The 22,141-nt window shown below is 44.6% G+C and overlaps 1 protein-coding gene across 2 annotated transcripts in view; it reads right to left on the bottom strand.

Moving 5' to 3' along the window:
- Positions 1 to 22,141, bottom strand: part of LOC142960208 (cell adhesion molecule DSCAML1-like) — a 49,370-nt gene that overhangs the window by 6,899 nt on the left and 20,330 nt on the right. Inside the window, exons 4-20 of one of the 2 annotated variants that reach the window (XM_076101918.1) lie at positions 13,295 to 13,441; positions 12,927 to 13,205; positions 11,320 to 11,595; positions 10,697 to 10,993; positions 9,962 to 10,234; positions 8,759 to 9,043; positions 8,465 to 8,584; positions 8,194 to 8,370; positions 7,420 to 7,619; positions 7,015 to 7,111; positions 6,691 to 6,819; positions 6,436 to 6,603; positions 6,222 to 6,292; positions 5,098 to 5,338; positions 3,840 to 4,025; positions 2,538 to 2,693; positions 633 to 772 (exon numbers count right to left, since the gene is read on the bottom strand). In XM_076101918.1, the coding sequence (XP_075958033.1) occupies positions 633 to 772; positions 2,538 to 2,693; positions 3,840 to 4,025; positions 5,098 to 5,338; positions 6,222 to 6,292; positions 6,436 to 6,603; positions 6,691 to 6,819; positions 7,015 to 7,111; positions 7,420 to 7,619; positions 8,194 to 8,370; positions 8,465 to 8,584; positions 8,759 to 9,043; positions 9,962 to 10,234; positions 10,697 to 10,993; positions 11,320 to 11,595; positions 12,927 to 13,205; positions 13,295 to 13,441 (3,242 nt within the window). The remainder of the gene's footprint in view (positions 1 to 632; positions 773 to 2,537; positions 2,694 to 3,839; positions 4,026 to 5,097; positions 5,339 to 6,221; positions 6,293 to 6,435; positions 6,604 to 6,690; positions 6,820 to 7,014; positions 7,112 to 7,419; positions 7,620 to 8,193; positions 8,371 to 8,464; positions 8,585 to 8,758; positions 9,044 to 9,961; positions 10,235 to 10,696; positions 10,994 to 11,319; positions 11,596 to 12,926; positions 13,206 to 13,294; positions 13,442 to 22,141) is intronic. The other variant, XM_076101919.1, reaches the window with a different exon arrangement.

Below are 22,141 nucleotides of genomic sequence, written 5' to 3'. Positions count from 1 at the left end.
CTCAGTCTCTCCCTACCTCTAATGGTGTGTCTCTTTCTCCCTCTCAACCTCCTTTCCCCCCTCCCTTCCTCCCTCCCTCTCTCTCCTCCCTGCCCATGCTCATTTACATGGCACTCATGCACAGAGAGGGAGGAGTATTTGTGAATAATAAGAAAGTGAGATTCTATCCTGATATCAGATTTCACTGTGTGTTGGTGTTTGTGTGCACACGATCTAACCAAAACCGAAATGCCGCACACACGTGTATAAATAGAAAATGTTGAAATGTGATGTCTGTAAATGTGTGTATGTGTGTGTTTCTGATGCGGCAGTGTGCATGTGTGAGCTTGTTCTCTGCTTCATTTGCATATCTACGTCTCATCAGGTTGCCAAGACAACCTCATCTGTTCATCTGGGAGGGCAGGAAATAAAGCGATGGTGCAAACACGGTGAAAGAGAGACACTCGCAAGGATACTCACACACGCACACGTTCAATTAATAATAATAGATAAAAATGAATTATTTCCATTGGTAGATTTCTATCAAGTTCACAAATTCCTTGCTTCTCAATTACCTGGAACATTTCCTACTGGCCCTTTATACTGTATGAGTCACACACACACACACACACACACACAGAGGAAGGACTTACCGGCTGCCCAGACCCTGGACTGGAGCAGTAGATGGTGTACTTGCGGATAACACCGTTTGGTTTGTGTGGAGGCAACCAAGACACAACCACACTACTTGGAGAGGAGGGAACTGCCTTGATGCCAGCAGGTGGACCAGGAACTATAGAAAACACATGGGAACATCAGCAAAGCGGAAATGTGCATGTGTGCATGTGTGCGTGTGTGCGTGTGTGTGTGTGTGTGCATGCACATGCTGGGTGTTGGATGCCTATTAAAGTGAGCAGGCTCGTTGCAGATTGCTAGTCTTATCCTGCACTAAGCCGCTCTGGGAGGACTTGGAAGAACTCCCTTTGGGTGGACGGTGGCGACATATGTTCAGTCAGACATTGGTCAGCAGTTCTGACTCTGTGACACCCAGCGTTCTCTTAACTCTCAAACCCACAAACAGATTAGACAATAGTGTCTGATCCTCTGCTAGCCACTTAAGCCGGACGCTGGACACCACATAATGCTCTCATCGCCATCTAAAGGCGTTAGAAGGGTTTAAAATGGATGCACACTTAAACCAAAACACATCAGGACACAGGATGCTAAGAAAGGCTTTTGTCGCATTGGCCTTACAGTATGGGGTTCACAGTGCCAAGCCTATTCAATCCCCACCATAAATAGGACTAGCACTTGACAGTGGGCCTCATCTGGGGTCTACAGAAGGCTACCGCATTGTAAGACCCGGCTCTCTAAATCCAACCCCCAACTCCTCTTTTTCTTTTATGTGAGGCCCCCTGATCCAGTCATTCAACCAGCCCATGCTGTCGGGACTCCTTCATTTTGCACATTACATGAGCAGGGATAAAAACTCCAAAAGGATAGATGTAGCAAGGGAGGTTCTAAAAGAGGGAGGCGGGGGATGAAAGAATGGGGAGAATGATAGGTGCAGTTCCTGGGGGAGTGATGATGGTGGTGGTGGTGTTGGGGAGGGGCAGAGGAGGCAGTCATCATTATCATAACTGGACCTCCATGTCAAAGTAGGAGTGGCAGTAGGAGGGGGGGAGAGTTAAGTCCCATCTGGTGCCCAAAATCTGCCCAGGACTCCAGACAGACACACAGACAGTCTGCTGCACAGCCAGCGTGGCCCGTGTGATGACAAGGAAGCGAGGCACAATGGTGCTGAGCCAACATCCCCACCTACATAAATATATTATGCACTACAGTGCCAATCAGCGGAGGATGTGTCACAGTAAAGGGTTCAACTAAATACAAAGAGAATGCAGGCCTAGCAGTCCAATTTAAATGGGCTGAGAAAAATAAATTCTTGGCAATGACATTACTACTACGTCTGTCTTTTTGGACGGTTCATTTGTTTTGTCGGCTACGAACAGGCTGTGTGATCACCTTTCTATCTTTCCATCTTCAACCCCCAGGCCCATCCTCCTCTCCCTCCTCTATAAAGAGACATGGATCCGGCTGTAATCCCACCTCCAATGGTGTAAGCAGAAAATTAATTCTCTCTAATCCAAGAGAAGTTAATCCCTATGCCTATGGCAAGAGGGCTGGTGGAAGGGATGCGGGCCGGGCTGATGGCTGATGGTATATGCTCCAAGGGAGCACCCCTCCCCTCCCCCTAGTGTCTCCCGCCAGCCCTCCCTCAGCCCTGAGCCGCGGACCCAAAGCCTCTTAATTCTTATTAGTACTGCTAATGGAGCTTCCCAGCATAAATGAGCTTTTGACACGGGTTTGAGATACAGCGTCTTTTTTATATATATCCCCCTCCCATCTCCCTACCCCCTTTACCCTCACCCCATACACTGTGCAAGCATAGTTCAAGCTCTGCTCTATTTGGATTTATTCCCGCATACAAAATGACAAAAAAAGTTAAAGGCTGACATCTTTTTCTTCAGAGTGTGAGTCAGAGTGTCTATACTCACGGTCCTCGCGGGTTTGGATATACAGGACGTTGCTGCGGACCCCGTCTCCAGCTTGTGTGTAGGCCAGCACCTGAACACTGTAGTTGGTGAACTTCTCGAGTCCTCGCAGCTCAACCTGTTCCCGTTGGGTGGTGATATTCTGCATCTCTCCCCATTCTGAGGACAGGAAAAACAGTTTGAGAGTACACACAACCAAATCTGATTTCTACAAAAAACTGTTATATACTACTAACTTGCTTTGCTAAATATGTTTTGGAGGAAATGTGATGACTGCCTGGATTACAAGGCAGCAGTTGTAGGGAGACAGTCAAGGTGGATGGTTGGTTATAGGAAGCACCAAACTTTAAAGCAGATGCATGGATTTGTGAGTTGTGTCCCACACAGTTTATAGGCTACCAAAACACTTTGTTAAGGTTAAAGGCTCTTTATATGACAGAGCATTAATATACTTACTATTTGCTATTCATAGATATAGTGGAGTAATGTTTACCTTCCCTCTGTGTGTGTTGTTATCTGAGCTTCTCTGTGCTTTGTTTACTGGACTCGTGTGCATTTTAGTGCACGTTAGTGCATATAAGAGTACCCCAGTGGATAGCTAATGGCCGCACTCTACACTGCTCTCATACGGCGGTTACAGCTGATAACGTCGTTCCAACCGACTGCATCGTTGCACAAGCGTAGCGTCCAACCTCCGCTACTCCTCAGGTAAACACTGTTAGCTCTGTCAGCACTGCTGTCATTGTTTGCACTGTTAGCGCTGTTAGCTGCCGGCTCAGATATAGATGTACTCTGAATTTCAAATTTAGCACCTTTTAGAAAAGACTGTGGTTTTGGTTAAATATTGAAAAAGTCAACATGTCCTGTCTCGCTCCACAGTCTTTCACTAACCATAACAGAGTGCTTTAGTAGCCTAAACATAACCACAAACTGTACTTTTCTTACCATTATATGGACGTCATTTCCCACAAAACACTTTCACAAATGCAAATTTGTTGTAAATGAAATACATTTTTGGGACACAGGATTGAACAGACATAGGATCACAAACACACTCAAGTACTGTAAACGTAATCTCATCCCATCAATATTGATGGTGTTAAGAATCTAAGACACAAAGAAACAAGGGCAAACATGGACAAATCCAAAGACACACAGCAACAGGAAGTGCTTTATGAGAAAAGTGCAGACACATATTAACACATTCTGACTCACAACACTGACAGGGAGGTAGGTGGGTGGGAGGGGGGGGGGGGGGGGGGGGGGGGTGTTGGTGAACTTTAGAATGAGATAGGTGATAATTACTCTGCATTGGCCACTGGGCCTGGCCCCCACAGCACCCACCTCCGTCAGGGAAGAGGGACCAAAACACAACCCGGTAGCCTTTCAGCACACCGTGCAGCGTCAGCCGTGGAGGCTCTGCCCATGTGATCACCGCCTCGTCCGACGTCACAGAGATGGCGCGCACGTTCTGCGGAGGCTCGCTGGGAACTGGAGAGAGCATGGGGCGAGTGTTAGTGCTACATGGTTCAAATACATGCGTATTGAGATTGTTCTAACGATTTCTACTTGTCAAAAATCCTTGGTTATTGCTGTTGCTAAGAAGACCTGACTGATCTGGCATGGCGGCTGAAGCACAGATAATTAACGACTACTTAAAACCAACAACACAGAGGCAATCTCTGCTGAAACAAATCAGTCAAATAAGCTCAAATTAGCTCCTTGTTCATTGCTAGCTTTAAGAGCACGGAGGGGAGAAGGAGAGGAGGTGTACAGGGGGTCGGTGGAGGGGAGGAAGAGCCTTGAGTGAAAGCAACATGAATAGTAAAACAGCTACACCTTAAGGGGTTAAAATGCAGATGAAGAGGGCGGGGTGAGCTGAGAGGTGGAGGATAAAATCTGAAGGAAGACAATGTTCGTGTAATTGCTGCTGTTTGGAGCAGCTTCCGACTATCTGGACAATTACCATCACTATTACTGTTACCATGATCAGGGTATATTTCTTTAAGAATCTATAAGAAATAAAAATATGTAAAATAGAGAGGATGAGGGGAAGGAGAAGGGGACCACTGGGAGGAAGAGGAAGATGAAGAAAAGGAGAGGCAGAGTGGGCAGACATTTAGAGAGTAATAGGGTTTCTTGTTCCTCTCTCGCTCTCTACCAGCCTAATGAGGGTGCTAATTAAAGTGGAAAGAAAAATGGGGGATGTGCTGCAAATTAATTTCACCGCATTTGTCTGTGAGTGTGTCTATATATATATATATATATATATATATATATATATATATAACATATATATTTCTATGTATATATATATATATACCGCATTATTACTATACCACCAACCATGCTGTTGCTGCATTTGACTATATTTTCTATTCTTTTTGACAAATCAAAGAGATGCGCTTTAGGGTTCTTTTAATTTCTGTCTCTCTCCGCTCTCCCTCATGTCCTCCCACACTCCTACACACAGTCTAGCAGTCCACTCTCTCTCAGCTGTGTCTACACTCCTCTCGCCATCTACGTTCGTTTTCATCCATCCTTCTCTCCATGGCTCTCCTACCATCTTCCAACGTGGTAGCGTTGATCTCAGTACTGGAGGGTCCCGTCCCGGCTCTGTTGAAGGCCTGGACCACAACCCCGTACTGGGCAAACTTCTTGAGGTTGTCCAAGGTGTACACTTCGCTGTCTCCTGTAGCTTTCATCTCCACTATGCTGTACTGGCCGTTGCTGCCCGGACCGTTCTCTCTGTAACCGATCTGGTAGCCTCTGATCACCCCGTTCTGCAGCTCCTTCTTAGGAGCCTGAAAGAAATGTGATGATAGCTATTAATATTAAAGTGCATGGCATGTCAAACTTAAACTTTGTTTAGCTGCAATAAAATCACTGGTGAGATATTTTTGAATTTAGCAGTAATATGTACAATAATAACAGTAAAACGTAGAATAGCATCCCAGCTTTGTCTCACGGGTGTGGCCGTGATTAGAAGCTTTCATTTAGGTTTAATTTCTATTTTTTTCAACAATATGCAGTTAAACGGTTGATGCCCAACAAAAAGGCACAGAATGAATGTGTTTCTGTCGCAGAGTGGCAGCGATGCAGTCAGCTGTGTGTGCATTTCAGTTAGCTGATAGCTTTTTAGCCAAATACACCATCCAAAACAATAAAAGTGAGCTAACTGTTCCCCATAGACATGAAGTTCCACTGTGTGGCGATGCACTCAGTTGTGTTATCACTAGCGGCCCCTTCCGTCCGGGGGGCCGGTTAAGAGTAATGAGTGAGTGTTATTTATGTTTGCATTACTGTAACTGATACTTTCACCAATGTCTAGTTGTACAGCTCAGAATTCTTTGGCCTCCTTTGTCATCTTTTAACTAACCAAACAGTTTGTGTAAGTGCTTATCCCTCATATGGAACTACTAACAGCAAAAGCTTAAATATTTGCATATTTGCATTAATTCTTGCTTAAAAAAAACAATATATAATAATTATTAAGCCTGTCACAATGCAGTGTATTAATCAATTTAACGTTTAGGCATGCTTAAACTTGAAGACGATTGTAGGTTAAGACATACAGGGCATATATATTCAGTTTTCAGGACAGCATTAACATTTAACTGAACTGTTGTGTAGACAGAGGTATTCGTTCTCTGGGTATAATAATAATAATCATAGTAGTGATTTTACCCTCCAAGTAACCCGTATGCTCTGCGATGTCATTGGTGTGAGGATTACTTCCATCGGTGGCCCATCAGGCGCTGTTGATGGAAGATAAGAATAAAAATCAAGTGTTAGCGTCAATATTCTTAGTCCTTAGAAATTACTATTTTTAGAAAAAGTAAAGCAGACGTAAAGAAAAAACAGACAAATGTGCTTTCTAGAGGAGAAAACAATCACTTACGTGCTTCCTCAGTACTGATTGTGAGCTCTTTGCTGGGCAGGCTTCGGCCTATCTTGTTGTAGGAGTACATGCGGATGCTGTAAACACAAGCCGGGTGCAACTCGACAATGTTGGCCTGGTTGTTGGTGGGTGAGATGTTCCTGGTTGTGTACATGTGATCCCAGGAATCTGTCAAATACAAAAAGATTTGAGAAGTTTTTAAGACGTGTATTTTAAAAACAATCGGACATACACGTCGAAATTTAGGATACCCACCTGACTTGTTCTTGTACTCGATGTCGTAGCTGGTGATGATGCTGTTTCCATCGAACCTTTGGATCCAGCGAAGGTTCATGCTCCTGTCCTTCACCTCCCTCACTTCCAGTTCAGGGGGATCTGGTGGTTCTGTATGATTGTGTGAGAGAGAGAGGAAGGTAAGAGCTTTTCACCTGCAGTACTTAACTAAAGCGTTGGGAGATCTGATTCAAACACATTTTCCCACTGGACTGTTTACATATCCACATAGACTGTGTTTTGAGGCCTAATGTTTCAGTCAATTAAATAAGGTTGTGAGACGTGTACAGTTTGTGCTAGTGATACCTTGCACAGTGAGTTGGATGAGCCCTCGACCCTCTCCATAGGAGTTGATGGCATGGCAGGAGAAAAAGACAGAATCTCCTCGCTCGGCTGGGTTCAGCTGTGAGCATCAACGCAAACAGAAAATGGTTACAATGTGTCACACTGATCCTCTCTAACTCCCGGCAATAACGAAAGATTCCTGGTACTTTCCTATAGTTAAGAGCCGAGACGCATTTTGTAGCATTAGTGGCTTGTGGCCTTATTTTGAAAAAAATTACACTTCTTATTTCACAGAATATATTTTACAGAAAGAAAATTGAAGTCGCTGTTTATTCTCCACGCAGCATCTAACAATCCCTCTCAGTTATGGTGTGAGGGCATCATGCTGCGTTCAGGGTCTCCTGGGTGCGGTATTCGGTATCTAACCTTAAGCGTGGAGATGACTTCGTCGCCCTTCTTATTGATGGTTATGGAGTAACGGGGGTTTCTCTCGGCGTCAATGACGGTGTCTCCTCTCTCCCATCGGATGATGATGGGCTGCTCGCCACGCGCTGTGCAGTTCAGGTCCTTGGTCTGGCCCTTCCTCGCCATGGTGGTGTTGGGGTGGCTGGTGATCATGGCAGGAACTGAGCAGAAAAGCAGACATATGTCAGTGTGACGAATGGTATTATATGGAGTAATGAGACGAGGGAACAGGGATGTGGTATTGGAAACCGAGGATATATTACAGATGTATAGACATCTCTATTTCTGCACTTCGTTTTCCATTTTCATTTCACGCTTCAAGCCCCGCTGGCCCTCTTACTCTACCTCCTCCCTGTCCGCCTTCTTCTTCCACTCCCAATTCTTTTTCCACCTCCTTTCCTCAGACATAGATTATTGATTGAACGGGTTCCTGCGGTTTTGTTTTCATCACTAATTCATCAGTCCTTTTCCCCACCAAACATTCAGGAGCCCACAGACCGGCAGCCGGAACACATCAATCAATAGCAAAGATACCTCCAGTTAGTGATGTGCAGGACGGAGACAAGGTTTTGTTAGGTTCAGTACAGGCTTTATAGCCTGGGGCAAAAGTGCATCTCAGAAGAGCTGACTTCCCTAAAAAAAAGCTACGGCTTGTCTCTGTGTACAGTGCATGTGCAATCCAGGAGATGTGGTTATGAAAGTGTTCAAGCCAAAGAGAGTATGATTGACACTTACTCTTGACAGTGAGGATCATGCTCTTACTGATGTCTGAGCCCACTCCGTTGGAGGCCTGACAGAGGTAGTACCCACGGTCGTCCTCAAGCACGTGTCGGATGAGCAGAGAGCCGTTTGACATGATCTGGATTCGGCCAGTCAGCGGGACTGGGTGGTACTGCTGAGGGTTTCCTACACCTGCACCACACAAAGTAAATGCATGTTAGCGCTTCAATTTCTCCTTGTTCACATGATATCGTTTTTATGACGTTGTAGGGAGGGATGATGTTACCTTTAGCATGTTTCCACATGACTTTTGGAGGTGGGTAACCCTCCACAGAGCAGTTGAGAACTCCAGCTTTGCCGTAGATACAATCTTGATTGTTGGGCTGCACAACAAAACGTGGTGGCACTGAGAAACAAAAAGATGTGATTAACCTTAATGGAAGAACTAAAAAAAGGTCTCACAGCAAAAGCTAGAGTGTGTAGTGTTCCTAAAATAACATGTACAATTCTAAGCTCCCTCTGCACATCTGATCTGACCTAATTCACCATCATGCCATTCTCCCTTCGCTCAATCTCTCACCAGTAACAATCAACTGTCGTTCCCAGCTGACGGTGGCGGCGGCGTTGCTGGCGATGCAGGTGTAGTTTCCATTGTGCTTCAGTGTCACCTTGGATATTTGCAGGGAGCTCATGAACTCTTTGGTCTCTATTGCGACTCCAGAGGCGGAGCCTGGCACGATGAGCTGGCCGTCTTTGTGCCAGGTGATGCGTATGGGCATGTCCCCAGATGACACCACACAGGCGATGTACATGAGCTTCCCCACTGAGGTAGAGGGGATATCGAAGGGCTGGATGAGCGGCGGCACTGGGGGAGAGAGGAGAAGTCAGTGGAATAAAGGTAACAATAGACGTGGAATAAAGGTAGCGATAGATGTGGATGAGTGGCAGTGTGGCCATCTGGAGTACTGCTGAGAGAGAGAGAGCGAGAGAAGGTCATTGGCCAGTGGGCCCCTCTCCCCCCCCCCCCCCCCCCCTGCACCCCCCATCTCCTGCAGCCCATAATAGCTGCTCTGGTTAGAGTCCAATTGGCAGGAGGAAGTCATTCCGTTGCCATAGTAATAGAGGTTGGGGTGGGGGTACTACAGCTGAGACATCTGGGGGATTTAATCTAGGCTTCATTATTATTCATCTAATTAAATCAGAGACACACTCGCACGCAGGCACATGCACACACACTTAAACACCTCTGCAGCTGCCCTGCTACCATCGTTACCCCTCTCACAGACTAAACAAAATGCACAAACGCACAGCGAAACATAAATCTATCCTAAACCACCATCTGAGTCTGTCAAGCATTACTGTAACGGAGCACTGCACAACTTTGAACATTGGTGTCTCCAATTGGTAGTGGTTAGATACTCTGATACCCAGTAATCTCTTTATCTAACATCTGTAAACTGCATACGTGTTTATTTATGTATTTTTTAATACCAAATTCTGTTGTTGCTTTTTCCTAAATGAAAAAGAACGGCAAAGAACTAATAACGGCTATTTCAGGTATTTTTTTGGGACAGATTGCTTTCTCACTACTGTTTTAAGAGACATTTTGAATTTTAGATACAGTGATGTGTTCAAGTGAATGTCTTTTGGAAAATAGGGTGAAGCCACAGCACATTCCAATCAAGTAGTCACTGGTGGGTCCCTCTATCTGGGTGTATTTGACCTTAAAACATTGCCCAGTGCAGTTCTATCCCCTTGAATCCATTCTTCTCTTCACGCTTACCTTTGACAGTGACATGAACAGTCTGGTTGATTGACACCTGGGGCTGGATCAGAACGCTACACAAGTAGGTGCCCTCGTCTGCGCCCTTCTGCACGTCCGTCAGCCTCAGGGTGCCGTTCTCAAAGACCACTTGACGATGATTATCAGGCAGCTGCATGCCGTCCTTCAGCCACTTGATGGAGTAATACGGGTAGCCAATCACCCGGCACGTTATGTAGGTGTTCCTGCCCGCCACTGCGGTGATGTCCCGCATGGGTCTGATTCGGGGTGGACCTGGAGACACAGGGAAGAGAGGGAGGGGATGGAGGGAGGAAAGAAAAGACAAAGAGGTCGGAGAGAGGGGCAGATGAGGTGAGGGAGGTCATGGCAGAGTAAGGGAGCAGCCACGGAGACGGGAGGAGGTGAAGAGATACAGGTTGAGGGATAGAGTGATTGGGGCAAGTTGACAGGTGGAGAGGGAGGTTAGTTATGCTCCCTTTACTCAAATCTGATTGAGAATATTTGTGGATTTTAATCTAATCAAATATGTGTATATTCATACTTAAGTGATTGTGTGTTTTTTCTAAAGTACCCTCAGATAGAGAGACAGAGAGATAGATAGATAGATAGATAGATAGATAGAGGAGAGGAGAAGATAGTAACTGTGTTTGGAATTCAAAGTAATCTATGCCTCTCACTAGCCCTTGTGTTTGTATCAGGTGTAGAGTGCATTTATATTGAAAAGCAGACAGGCACCTCTTACGTTTATGCGCGCTTGGTACTCGGCGCTACCGGCCGAGTTGCGTGCGACGCAACGATACACTCCCCCATCTCGAATGAGCGGGCTGCTGACGTTGACGTGTGACACGGTCAGGCCGTCGGACAGGGTGTACTGGCTGGTCTTGTAGGTGGAGTCTCGCACCACGGGCTCGTCGTCCAGCGTCCAGGTAATGGAGGGGGGCGGGGCTCCTTTGGCCCCACACATGAGGGAGAAAGGCTCGCCGGGGTTCACCACCCGCTCGCTGAAGGAAGACACAATACGAGGAGTACCATCTAAGAGGAGACAGAGAAAGATGAAAAATAAAGAAGGACATAAAGACAGAGTGGTGAGACGTTCTGACAAAAAAGCAACATGTTCAACAACTTCAGATCTGTTCATGCCCATCTCTCTTTATGTATCTATCAATGACATTTGCAACAGCAAACAATTTATGCACGGCTTGTCAGATGAAGAATAACAGTCAACAGTTAAAGTAGAAGCTGTAAACATAAAGAGCATGGTTTCCTGCTGTTACGATGCTGTATTAAAATGCCTGCTGCGTCTGTGTTTATACAGAATGTGCACTTGTTTAGTTCCCCGACAGTCTCTGTCCACATACCCTCGAGCAGAATAATGGAAAAGTCCTGAGCAGTGTGGCCCTTTCGGGAGGCGAAGCACTGGTAGGCCCCAGAGTGGAACTTCTGCGCTGCAGTGATCTGCAAGGTGTCGTTGTGTTGTCCCTGGATGGAGATGTGCTGGTCGGGGACGATGGACTCTGTGTTGCGGTACCAGTTGATGGTGTATTCTGGAGAGCCCTCCACAGTGCATGTGAAGAACAGTGTGCTGCTGATGCCAGTTTTCAGATTCTTAGGGGACAAGGTCACTCGTAGTGGATCTGAGAGAAGGACACATGTTGTTCGTTAGAATACTAAAGGAAACATTTTCTTTCTTTTGGTTTATGCATTTTCTGCTTCACTGAAAAACAATTTGTTAGGTTGCCATATAAATACAATATATTAGAAGTATTTATGCTTGACAGCTTGTTTTACCATATCTTGATATCCAAAGACTTAAAAAAAAATTCTGATGTTTTGGTCAAAAATGAAAAGATTACCAAGTGGGGTGGTGCCACTGTGCAATGAATTATAATCATAAAGCGTGCATTCGTTTTTTGTTAATTGATTGGTGCTAAATAACACAACAGTAAAAAGGCTTCACAACCAGTAATCATCCATTAGATAAAAATAAATGTTGTGCTGCCAGATTTGTAATCATTTGAATTATACTCTTGCATTTACAGATAATATTAGATTATTACTCATTTGCAAAGCATTAACGATTCATCATTTGATTTATAAACACATTTTAAATCCTTTATAAGTATGTTGTATTGTCAAGTGATACCAATTACTCTATATGTATTTATATTCATATATACATACAAAAGGCGTTTACATTCACAGAGACAGCGAGAAAAAGAGAGACAGCACAATCAGCGGTGGTGACTCAATCACTTCGACGCACTCATTAAAAAAGCAGCTGGAGATATCTCTTCACATCTCTGTCCACTTTTGCGTGTGTGTGTGTGTGTGTGCGCGCAAATGTCAGTGAGCAATAAGGCAGCTGGTGGTGTGTGCTGGGGGGCATCGCTGTGCCTCCCCCCCCACCCTGTCAGAGTCACAGAGTGTGCTGCCATGATGTGCCCACTGGCAAAGCCTACCTCCTCTCTATTCTTTCCCTCTGTCGCGCCTTCTCTTTGTTTCTTTGTATAGTTTACACAATGTACATTTATCTCCGCCTCTCTAATTATCTTATCACATTGTAGATAATGTCATTCCAGCACTGTCTGGATGTCTGATCGTCCCTTCTGTGACCCCTCGTAATAATCTCCGTCTTCCTCGCCCTCCTCCCTGACGGTGAATGGTGCTGGCAGCTCTGTTACGGATTCGGTCTCACTGAATTACCGCCCCGTCTCTCTTTTTGAGACCTGATATGACGGGGCATCATACAGCTCACACATGTGTTTGTCACAGAGACACTCTAGGTGTGACTTATATGTGTGCCTCAAACCAAAAGAAGAGGAGCTTCTGAATGTGTCCATCTGCCAGGCTGATTCACTGAGAAGACAGTGCGGGAGTCTGTCAGGTTGTTAAGTGAGTTGTGTGTGTGTGTGTGTGTGTGTGTGTGTGTGTGTGTGTGTGTGTGTGTGTGTGTGTGTAGTTGCACCTATAACGTGAAGCTGTCCAGACACCTCCTTTGAGCCAAAACTGTTGGTGACCTCGCACGCGTAGCTGCCACTGTCCTCCTGCCTCAGGTCGCTGATGGTCAGCCCCGTCAAACGCCGTGTCCAGCGGGCATCCGAGGGCAGCGGGCGACCATCTTTCAGCCAGCGCACGGTGGGGCTGGGGTACCCTCCCGCTGTGCAGGGGAGCTCGATACTCTGGCCTGCGTGCACCTCCCCTGCTTGGAAACTGTCCAGGATGGTGGGCGAGGACTCGTTGGGGTCTGGAGGGCAGAGATGGGTTAATTCTTTGGTCAAGACAAAGAGAATTATCAGACTAACATAAGTAAACTGACAACACCAAGCTGCTCACCCATTACAGAGAGCCTGGCTCCATTGCTTTGGCGCGTCTCGCCGCTGTACTTGTGTTTGGTGATGCACCGGTATGTGGAGAGGGCATCCTCCTTCTGAACATCAGAGATGTAAAGAGCCCCGAAGGAGGTCAGCGAGAACCTGTTACCTGAGGGAGACACATCCAGTAAAGACTTGCATTCATTTCCACAAAGAAAAACTGCTGACAGACAGTAAAAAAGCCTGCACCAAGATGATCGCTCTGGTACAAATGCATTGTGCTCATTGCAAAACCATATTGTGCAAAGAGCAAACAGCTGCCTGAACAGTTGGCACTACCTGCCTGATAATGTAGCTTCCCAAAAACCTGGCACTCTTTCAAGGCCTGGAGGACACGCAGCGGTCACTTACACCACCCATAGACAGAGAAGAGACAGATTTACTGCCCCTCTACACGTCGTGTAGAACTGCACCATCATCTCCAAACTATCTAAATGTTTAAAGTGTAGTGACGAAAGTGGAAGGCCAAAGATCAAGTGTGCAACTATGTGATGAGAGCGGCCTGTTCTCTTTCATAGCAAGTTGTGCTACTCGAAGCACCGTGGTACATAACCCAAAGTTTCCATGCGGTGCCCACTGATTGGAGGAAGAGTGGGGAAACCAGAGGCACATGAATTATCCGTACTACTTCAACATAACACATCTTGCAAGAGCAATTGTCTCACAGCTTGCCGTAAGTCTGACATATTTCAAAATGGTTGCCGCGATACAATAAGGTTAGTTGAGGTTTGCCAACATCATTTCGTCTTTTTGCATCTAAGCTACAGGCCCGCAGCTGGATTGGCTGCGTTCAGGTGCACCTGTGTGTTTATCAGCATCAATATTTTATCTACAAGCTCTGTGTTTGTCGGGGTCTTGCGGAGGGGTTGAGCAGAAAAACTGAAGGTAGCAGTTATGGACTGTGCATGTGTTTGCATGGAATATACCGCATGACCCGAGAGGGAGGCACAGGCTGCAATTTCACAGCAGCCTTTGTTTGCCCCCCAGAATGAAGCCTTACAGGATAATGAGCACTTTAAGACTGCTACTCCCACAACACCGACGACTCGCCTGTCACAACACTCTGACATAGGCAAGGAGAGAGAGAGAGAGAGAGAGAGAGAGAGAGAGAGAGAGAAAGAAAGAGAGTCAGCTGGATCTGTCAAAGCCAGACTTTTTGTCATCAGTAGGAGACGGATTTCATCCCTCTGAAACAACACTGATTAAACAGCACATCACATTATTCCCCTTATTATCCAAGTTGCTTGTATAGCATCAGTCTATCTTTAGTCGACTCTCTCCATCTCTTTGTGAGAACCCTCTCATCGTCTCACTCACCCCTTTTCTTGTCTCTCTCTCTCTTTCTCAGTCTCTAAGCAGAGTGGCAGACAGAGTAAAATATTAATTACTAAATCACTGTGCTCCCTCAGCTTTTATTCATGCTGACTTGACTAGATAACGAGAAACTGAGCCAATGTGCATTATACACACACACATATAGACATGGACACATGCAGGCCTTCTTAGTAGAAAATGGCCACAGTTGTTGGTGTTGCATTTTTTATTTTTCCCAATTGAGCCACATTCATATGATATCTTCATTCAGTCTCTCTCTCTCTCTCTCTCTCTCTCTCTCTCTCTCTCTCTCTCTCTCTCTCTCTCTCTCTCTCTCTCTCTCTCTCTCTCTCTCTCTCTCTCTCTCTCTCTCTCTCTCTCTCTCTCTCTCTCTCTCTCTCTCTCTCTCTCTCTCTCTCCTCTCTCTCTCTCTCTCTCTCTCTCTCTCTCTATTATTGTGCATTTTTACAGTATTGTCCCCCACTTCAACTCGTGCATATAGACTAAGCATTTAGGAATATGACTCAAACATGGAAGAAAGACATGTTCACACAGAAACTATGATCTTAGTTGGGACGCCTTCTTCCTGTTACAGTTAGCAACAGAGGGAACTGCTGATGAACTGTTCCATCACACTTCAAATGTTTCTTTATGACAGACCATCGACAAAACTGTATCGACTTTAAGCTGTTTTTGACCATGTTTTAATAGCTGTAAAGCCATCACAGAGCTTTTTGTTTTGCAAAGCACAAAGAACTAATAAATGAAAATGACCATTAGGTTAGTAAATAGAAGTACTCATGGATCCTCAAAAGAACTCTAAAGGAACCATGTAGAAGGGTAAGTACTTTTCAAAAATAAATGGCTCTTTAAAGAGTTCTTTCACCCATAAAGAAGTTTTTTTAAAAGAAGCTGTATGGCCTCGGGGATGTCAACATTGTTGGATTTTGTATGAGTTCGGTCAGAGTCTCAATGAGACGCATTCATGGAATAAATTGTGCAAAATTGTTTGTGAAGTCCTGATGCAGATGGCGTCCAGAGGGGAACTATTGTACTCTTAACTCTAAAGTGCTGGATTTTTTGTTTTTGACAGAAAAATAAGTGTTAAAAGAATATCATCTTTTCAATAAACATCCAGTTAAAAACAAGTAAATACAATATTTTAATTATACATTTTAGAAAATTGCATCTTTTCTAATTTTTCAACAGAAGCAAGATTATTTCACCTTCACCCCTCCCATATTTTTCATTTTTATAATAAAAGCCAAAAAATAAGCTTTGTTTATAGGTTAAAGTAAAAGAGAAAAATCCAAATGCTCTTGAGATTTCTCAGTGGCGGTATAGGGGCAGCAACTGTATGCTAGGTTTGAATTTAATGTGACAAATGAATCATACTCTATGTCCTTAGTAAACCTCTCTTGTGTAATAAAGGGTTTCTTTTATTTTATCCAACAAAATGCCCGTGGCCTCGCAGTCCCACAACAGGCCAGACCTGCTGTTGTCACAAATACCAAAGAGGAGGAAAGAAAAGGGAAAATAATGTTAGTGTAAATGTGCGAGAGAGAATAGGCAAAATAAAAGCATGAGAGAGTCTATAAATAGGATACATACTGTAGCCTGTGTGGGTCCAAGAGTTGTGTGTGAGTGCACCGGGTGTTTGTGTGTGAGAGTTAGTAGCAGCCTCATTTTCTCACATGCAAATGAAGGCGTCGGCGCAAAGATAACGAGGCCCATATTTCCACCTCCTCAGTGGGGCCATTATTTATTGATGTTCTGCATCTTTCCCCCTCCCTCCCGCTCTCACGCTTTCTTCATCCTCTCCCTGTTGCTAGGGTCTTCTCACTGCCATCCTGTTACGATTTCCGTGTACTTTCAGCAATTATTAAAGCACTACCAGTTTGCAATCAACAAGGACGAAACAGTGAAACCCTCTGTGTCGTGTGACGGCGAAAATCATAATGGTGAATTGTCAGTGAAACTAATGGGGAAAGAATAGTATCAGTAGGTAGTTGCTAAATATAGCATTTTCAGATGCAGGTAGGGTTTTGTATCCAATCAGAAATATTTCCCTAAACCATTCAACATAATACACTTTCTTTATAGTATTCCCATTTCCTGAGTGTCAATCTGGATTTAGAAATGCAGTTAAGTCCAATTTTGTGCCTTGAAATAAGGATAAAAACAGGAACTTATTTAGCTTTTAAACCCTCAGGACTTACCTACTCACAGTAGTTACAATATTACTTTGGGCCTGTTCATTGGCAGTTCTATGTGCAGTTCGGAAACTAAGTTGGACTTCTCTACCCTCAACAGGAAACTAATTTAGCTCTTGGAAGTGATACTGACCTACATGCTTTAGAGGGGCACATTTCCACACTATCTAGACTATTCTATTTTAGGAGACAACCTTTTTTCTTCTCTTAGCAGGAATTATCCTACTAACCTGTCCGGAATACAGCTTTTCCTGTGCACCAAGCATAAAAAAAAACAACTAAATTAAAATATAGTTGAACGAATTATCGCGCAGCACTCGCAGCTCTGGTTAAAACCACTGCTGTTCCTGTGGGAGTTCCCAGTATGGACCCCATATCTAATCAGTTCGTAAAAGGCTAATGAGCTATCGAACTCACATCCCTGTTTTCCCTCTGGCGGAGCACTACAATCTGATCCCTGGAGTCTCCGTCTTACTCAACACTGTTGACGGTCAAAGGAAAGTGGTTCCTTGCCTTGAAGGGCTCTCCCAGTTAAATGAAGGTTAGTGTATTTTCACTGCTCATTACGATGACTATGAGCCAGCACAAGGAGAAAAATGTGCCAAAGCAGCGGAGGGTCAGAGGCTTCACTCCTCCACAACAACAACAGTATAAAACCTCAGATAGATGCCTGCAGCGCAGCGTGTTTATCCATTAAAGAGATGTGGTCTAAAGTTAGAAGATCAGAAGGAAATTGACTCAAAAAACTCATTCACACGGTTACCTTTACAATTACGCTTCACAGGGAAAGATGGAAGGTATGCTGAAATGTGGCCATATGGTAAGAGACAATGTCACATATTATGTTACACATAGGCATATTTAGCAGAAAACCCTGTTATGAAACGTGAATTATTATATAATAACGATCTAGTAATTTTCTTCCTTAAATTGATGCTGTGCCTGGTGTATGTATGAGTGGGTAGTTAGAGTCCTGATGGGCAGGTGGCACCTTACGTGGTAGCCCTGCAGTGTATGAATGGGTGAATGATGACATGTAGTGTTAAAGTGATTTGAGTGGTCGGAAGACTACACCATTTACCATGTACAGTTGCTTAAAACATTTAATTTAAAATCCATTGTTGTGATGAAATTTATTAACCCTATAAACTAATATATTTTCACCAAATACCATAAACCATTGGAAGAGGAGACATGTTGCGTAAAATATGCTTTGGAGATATAACTTAAATGGAAAAAAAAAACATTTTATCTACGTATTTGATGAACTGTAAACATTTTGCTCCAGCAGACCCGAGTCCTCCTGTGTAATGCCAAAGGTAGCTGTCTGCTTTGAGCTCCAAATATCCCCAAAACTCTGATACACACAAACACAAATGAACACACATGGACGTCAAAGTTAGTTCAACGTCATGATAGAAAAAGTGGCCCACAATCTGATTTCGACGTTAGAAAAAAAACCAAATCACATTCTGTTTCTCTATACCTTATACCCTTGCTCTCAGCGGCAAGTTGCAGAGAAGAATTTGAAAGATGGTAAGACGAGAGAGGGGAGGAGGAACGGATCAAAGACTTGTGACTGTCACAGAAAGAAGAAGAAAGAACAAAAAAACGCAGTATATTCCGGAGATATTCTCTGCGGTGCTGGAACGTGCTTGGTGCTCACAAATGCAGACATGCCAGGCACAAACACACACAGAAACACCTAACGGGCTTAAAATAGGACCACAAATATTTCCCGGCTGGAATGAAAAATAATAAACTACGTTATAAAATTAGCACAGTGGAGTCAGTGAATGGCAGCGGTCCAGTTTTGCAGCGGAGGAATGTGTTAAAGCAGAAAATCGGCCCTGTTGGGCTGAATGACTTGATTTAGAGAGCAATGAGTGGAGAAAGGAAAAAAAAAAAAGACAGTAGGGGAGAAAAGCAAAGGGAAAGATGGAGGGTAAACTGTGGAGGAGATAACAGTCCATGTCTGTGTTCTCCCTTCCTTTCAAACCTTTATGCAAAAAAGGGGTGTTGCATCTGTATTCAAAGCGAGAGCCCACTCCACCCTCCCTTTGCCCTCTCCTCTCTCTCTGCTGTGTACATTAAAAAGCCCAAGTAGAAGCAGGTGTCAGCCAATTAAATATATACACTTTCCTGGCTTTTATTCTGCTGCACACTTACTTAACATCTATGAATGGCGCCCTCTTAACTCCTTTCAATTCACATTCAAAGCAGGTTTTATTGGCACAACTGATGTGTAACAACTAATTGTGCAACGTGAGCCCACCCCGCTGCATCTCCTCCATAAAAGAGACTTTGTTAACGCGACCAAACTGTTCAGACGGAGCACGAGTCACGCTGCCAGTTAAGACCAACACTGCATGAGCAATATCTGAATCTCAGCATTCGATTCTCTTTTTCCCCCCCTTCCCGCTTCTTCTCAGTCGCTTGTTCATTTTTATGGAAGGGGGACGAGATGCAAGACGTGGAAGGAGCCGCAGCTCTGTCATGTTTTCATTAAAAAGCCACGCTTCAGTGTCTAATCCTAACTGCTGTCCTCTTTCCTAACCAATTCTGACTGCTTACCTCATCTTTCAATCATGCTCTCCCTGCCCTGCCCCTCGCCACTGTGTTGTGCTGTGCACCGACTCACCCTGGGTGAAGAGGAGGTTAGAAAGTTGAGGGGACAGAGGTGAGGCACGGACAAAGGTGGAGGTTGAGGAGAGAAACGGGGGGGGGGGGGATGAGAAAGAGCAGACAGACAGAGCCGAGTCCAGTTTCCACTGCGATGGGACCACGTCTCTTCTGCTTCACTTGACTGCTCTGTCCCAATTTGCCCTGTGTGACTTTAAACAGTAAACACTGGGGGAGGGGATGATGCGGAGGGGTGGGGGCGGCCTATCGAGCGGCTGAATGGCCAGTCGAGGGCAGACATAAAACTGATCGTATGCAAAAGACGTCGTTTGCGTAGATATAACTCAACGCAACGCTGCGGAGACGCCGCGTTCCCCCCCATAAACCCATCGTAACCAGACAGGCCGACGATGCTGCATAAAGCTAAATGGACCATCTCAGAGAGACGGAGCGCCGGGGAGATTAAGCATCAGTAGGAGCATCAGAGGAAACGAAGGATGTAGGGGAAGAGGGTGGGCGGATAGGAGAGAAATGGGGAGAGATGTAGAAATAGGACTCCATTATTCATGACGTGTGTTTCATGTGCTTGGTGACATCTGGGACAGCAGTGATAATGAGAGTCCCGGGAGAGAGAAACCACACACACACACACACACACACACACACACACACACACACACACACACACACACACACACACACACGCACACACACATCCCGATGCACCGCACATACAAAAGTGTGCTACAGTGGTCAAAACACCTAACCTTAAACTGGATATCCCATTAACTCTTATCGAACTGTTAATCGCAGGTGCACTGAGGCTTTAACACTGAAGTAACTATATTAAAAAATGGCACTTACTCAAGGCAAACACCTGACTCCTCCACCTTGTTTTGATTTAGCAGTAGATAAGAGACAGAGTTGGGTATATGGTGTGCGTCTGCCATCATGTGTGTGTCTGTGTTTGTGTGTGTGTGTGTGTGTGCGATGCGATGTACTCCAGTTTAGCCCATGGCCTGGGGCAGTGAGCTGCATTAGCGGGACTGAGTGAGCGGCCTGGTCCCTCCCTATTAGAGTGCTGGTGGCAGAGGAGTGTCACTGCCCAGCATGGAGAGAGAGAGAGAGAGAGAGAGAGAGAGAGAGAGAGAGAGAGAGAGAGAGAGAGAGAGAGAGAGAGAGAGAGAGAGAGAGAGAGAGAGAGAGAGCTCTACTGCTTTTACACACACACACATATACATTGTTTACCAGAAAGCACAGTTGAAATCCGCGCCAAATGAGCCTAAATAAACTCTGAATCAAAGTATCTAATAACTGAGCCAAATGCTTTCGAAGCTTTGACCGTTGCCATGGTAACCGAAGTCTAAATAAGTTTTCAAATGCAACGTTTTATTTGTTTATATGCACAACCCCTAAAATCCCAAATAGCCCCATGTTATAAGGAGCTAATTATGAGTCCAACGGATAGCGCTGTTTGATGTGCGTGTCGTTTCAGCACTAAAACGGGATGGAGGAGATCCATAGAGAGGTAGGCCCATCAATGCCAGGTCTATTATTTATATGTTGGCATACAGTCTATTTATTTTTAATTTGTTTATAGACCTACGTATGAGCATATTCTTTTTCATGGGTATCTCTGCAATTCGTGTGATGTGATTATTGCACATTTTGTAGCGGTTCTAGTTTCAATACCAAGGAAAATCCTCAAACTCATTACACAATAACAACAAAGTAAAGTACACTATAAGTAAATAATGACCGAAAGTTTGGCAGTTTTTGTTTCCCCATCCCATCACAGTTTTAATGCAATGGCTTACCTGGGTTCAAACCCACTGGCCATGCATGAAGACGTAAAGGTAGCAGAGTTTTGTTTTAGAAACTAGTAACTACAGTTGTCAAATAAAAGTAGCAGAGTAGAAATTACAATATATATAAGTATGAAGATGCAGAAAAAGAAAGTACTTTACTAAAGTAAAGAACCTCAAAATCCTTTAGGAAATGTGCTTCCAGTTTGAATCTGCCGAACAGGAAGGAGTCCTGGTCAGGTCATACAATTAATTAAAAGAAAATTATAATTGGCAGATTAATCAGCTCCCCAAAACATATAGATATCAGATTTTCTACTGAACAAACAGTACTGCACATTAAAAGGTCCGGTGAGTAGGATTTAGCATCTAGCGGTGAGGTTGCAGATTGCAACCAACTGAAACTTCCCCCGTGTGCCAAGCGTGTGAAAAAACACGAATGACCCTATCGAGAGCCAGTGTTTGGTTCTTCGTTCTGGTGAGAGAAAAGACCCCATTTCACAATCAGACTGACCCTCGTGTTTTTTATGCTATTGATCGCCAAAGAAAATAGTTACTGTTTGCTGTATCTTCACTGCTGTATATACAACATGCTGAATTGTTGACTGAAGTCTTAAGAGTTCCACTGTAGAGAGAAACATAGAGCGCAAACAACTCCCATGCTGTAACCATGCTGAATTATTGACTTGCTTACACATGATATTTACTTTGTACATACTAACAACAGCAGAGGAACATCACAACCTTTTCCTCAGACTTTTCCATCACATTAACCCGGAGCAGCGTTCCAGATCTGCGCACCTCCTTCACCTTCCCGCCCTCTGCCGTCAATCACGGCCCGCTGTGTTGATCTGG

Source organism: Anarhichas minor, unplaced genomic scaffold (assembly GCF_050575085.1).
Source record: "Anarhichas minor isolate MPS153535 unplaced genomic scaffold, ASM5057508v1 ptg000027l, whole genome shotgun sequence".
NCBI classification, from domain to species: Eukaryota; Metazoa; Chordata; class Actinopteri; order Perciformes; family Anarhichadidae; genus Anarhichas; species Anarhichas minor.
This window is presented reverse-complemented; position numbering and strand designations above follow the sequence as displayed.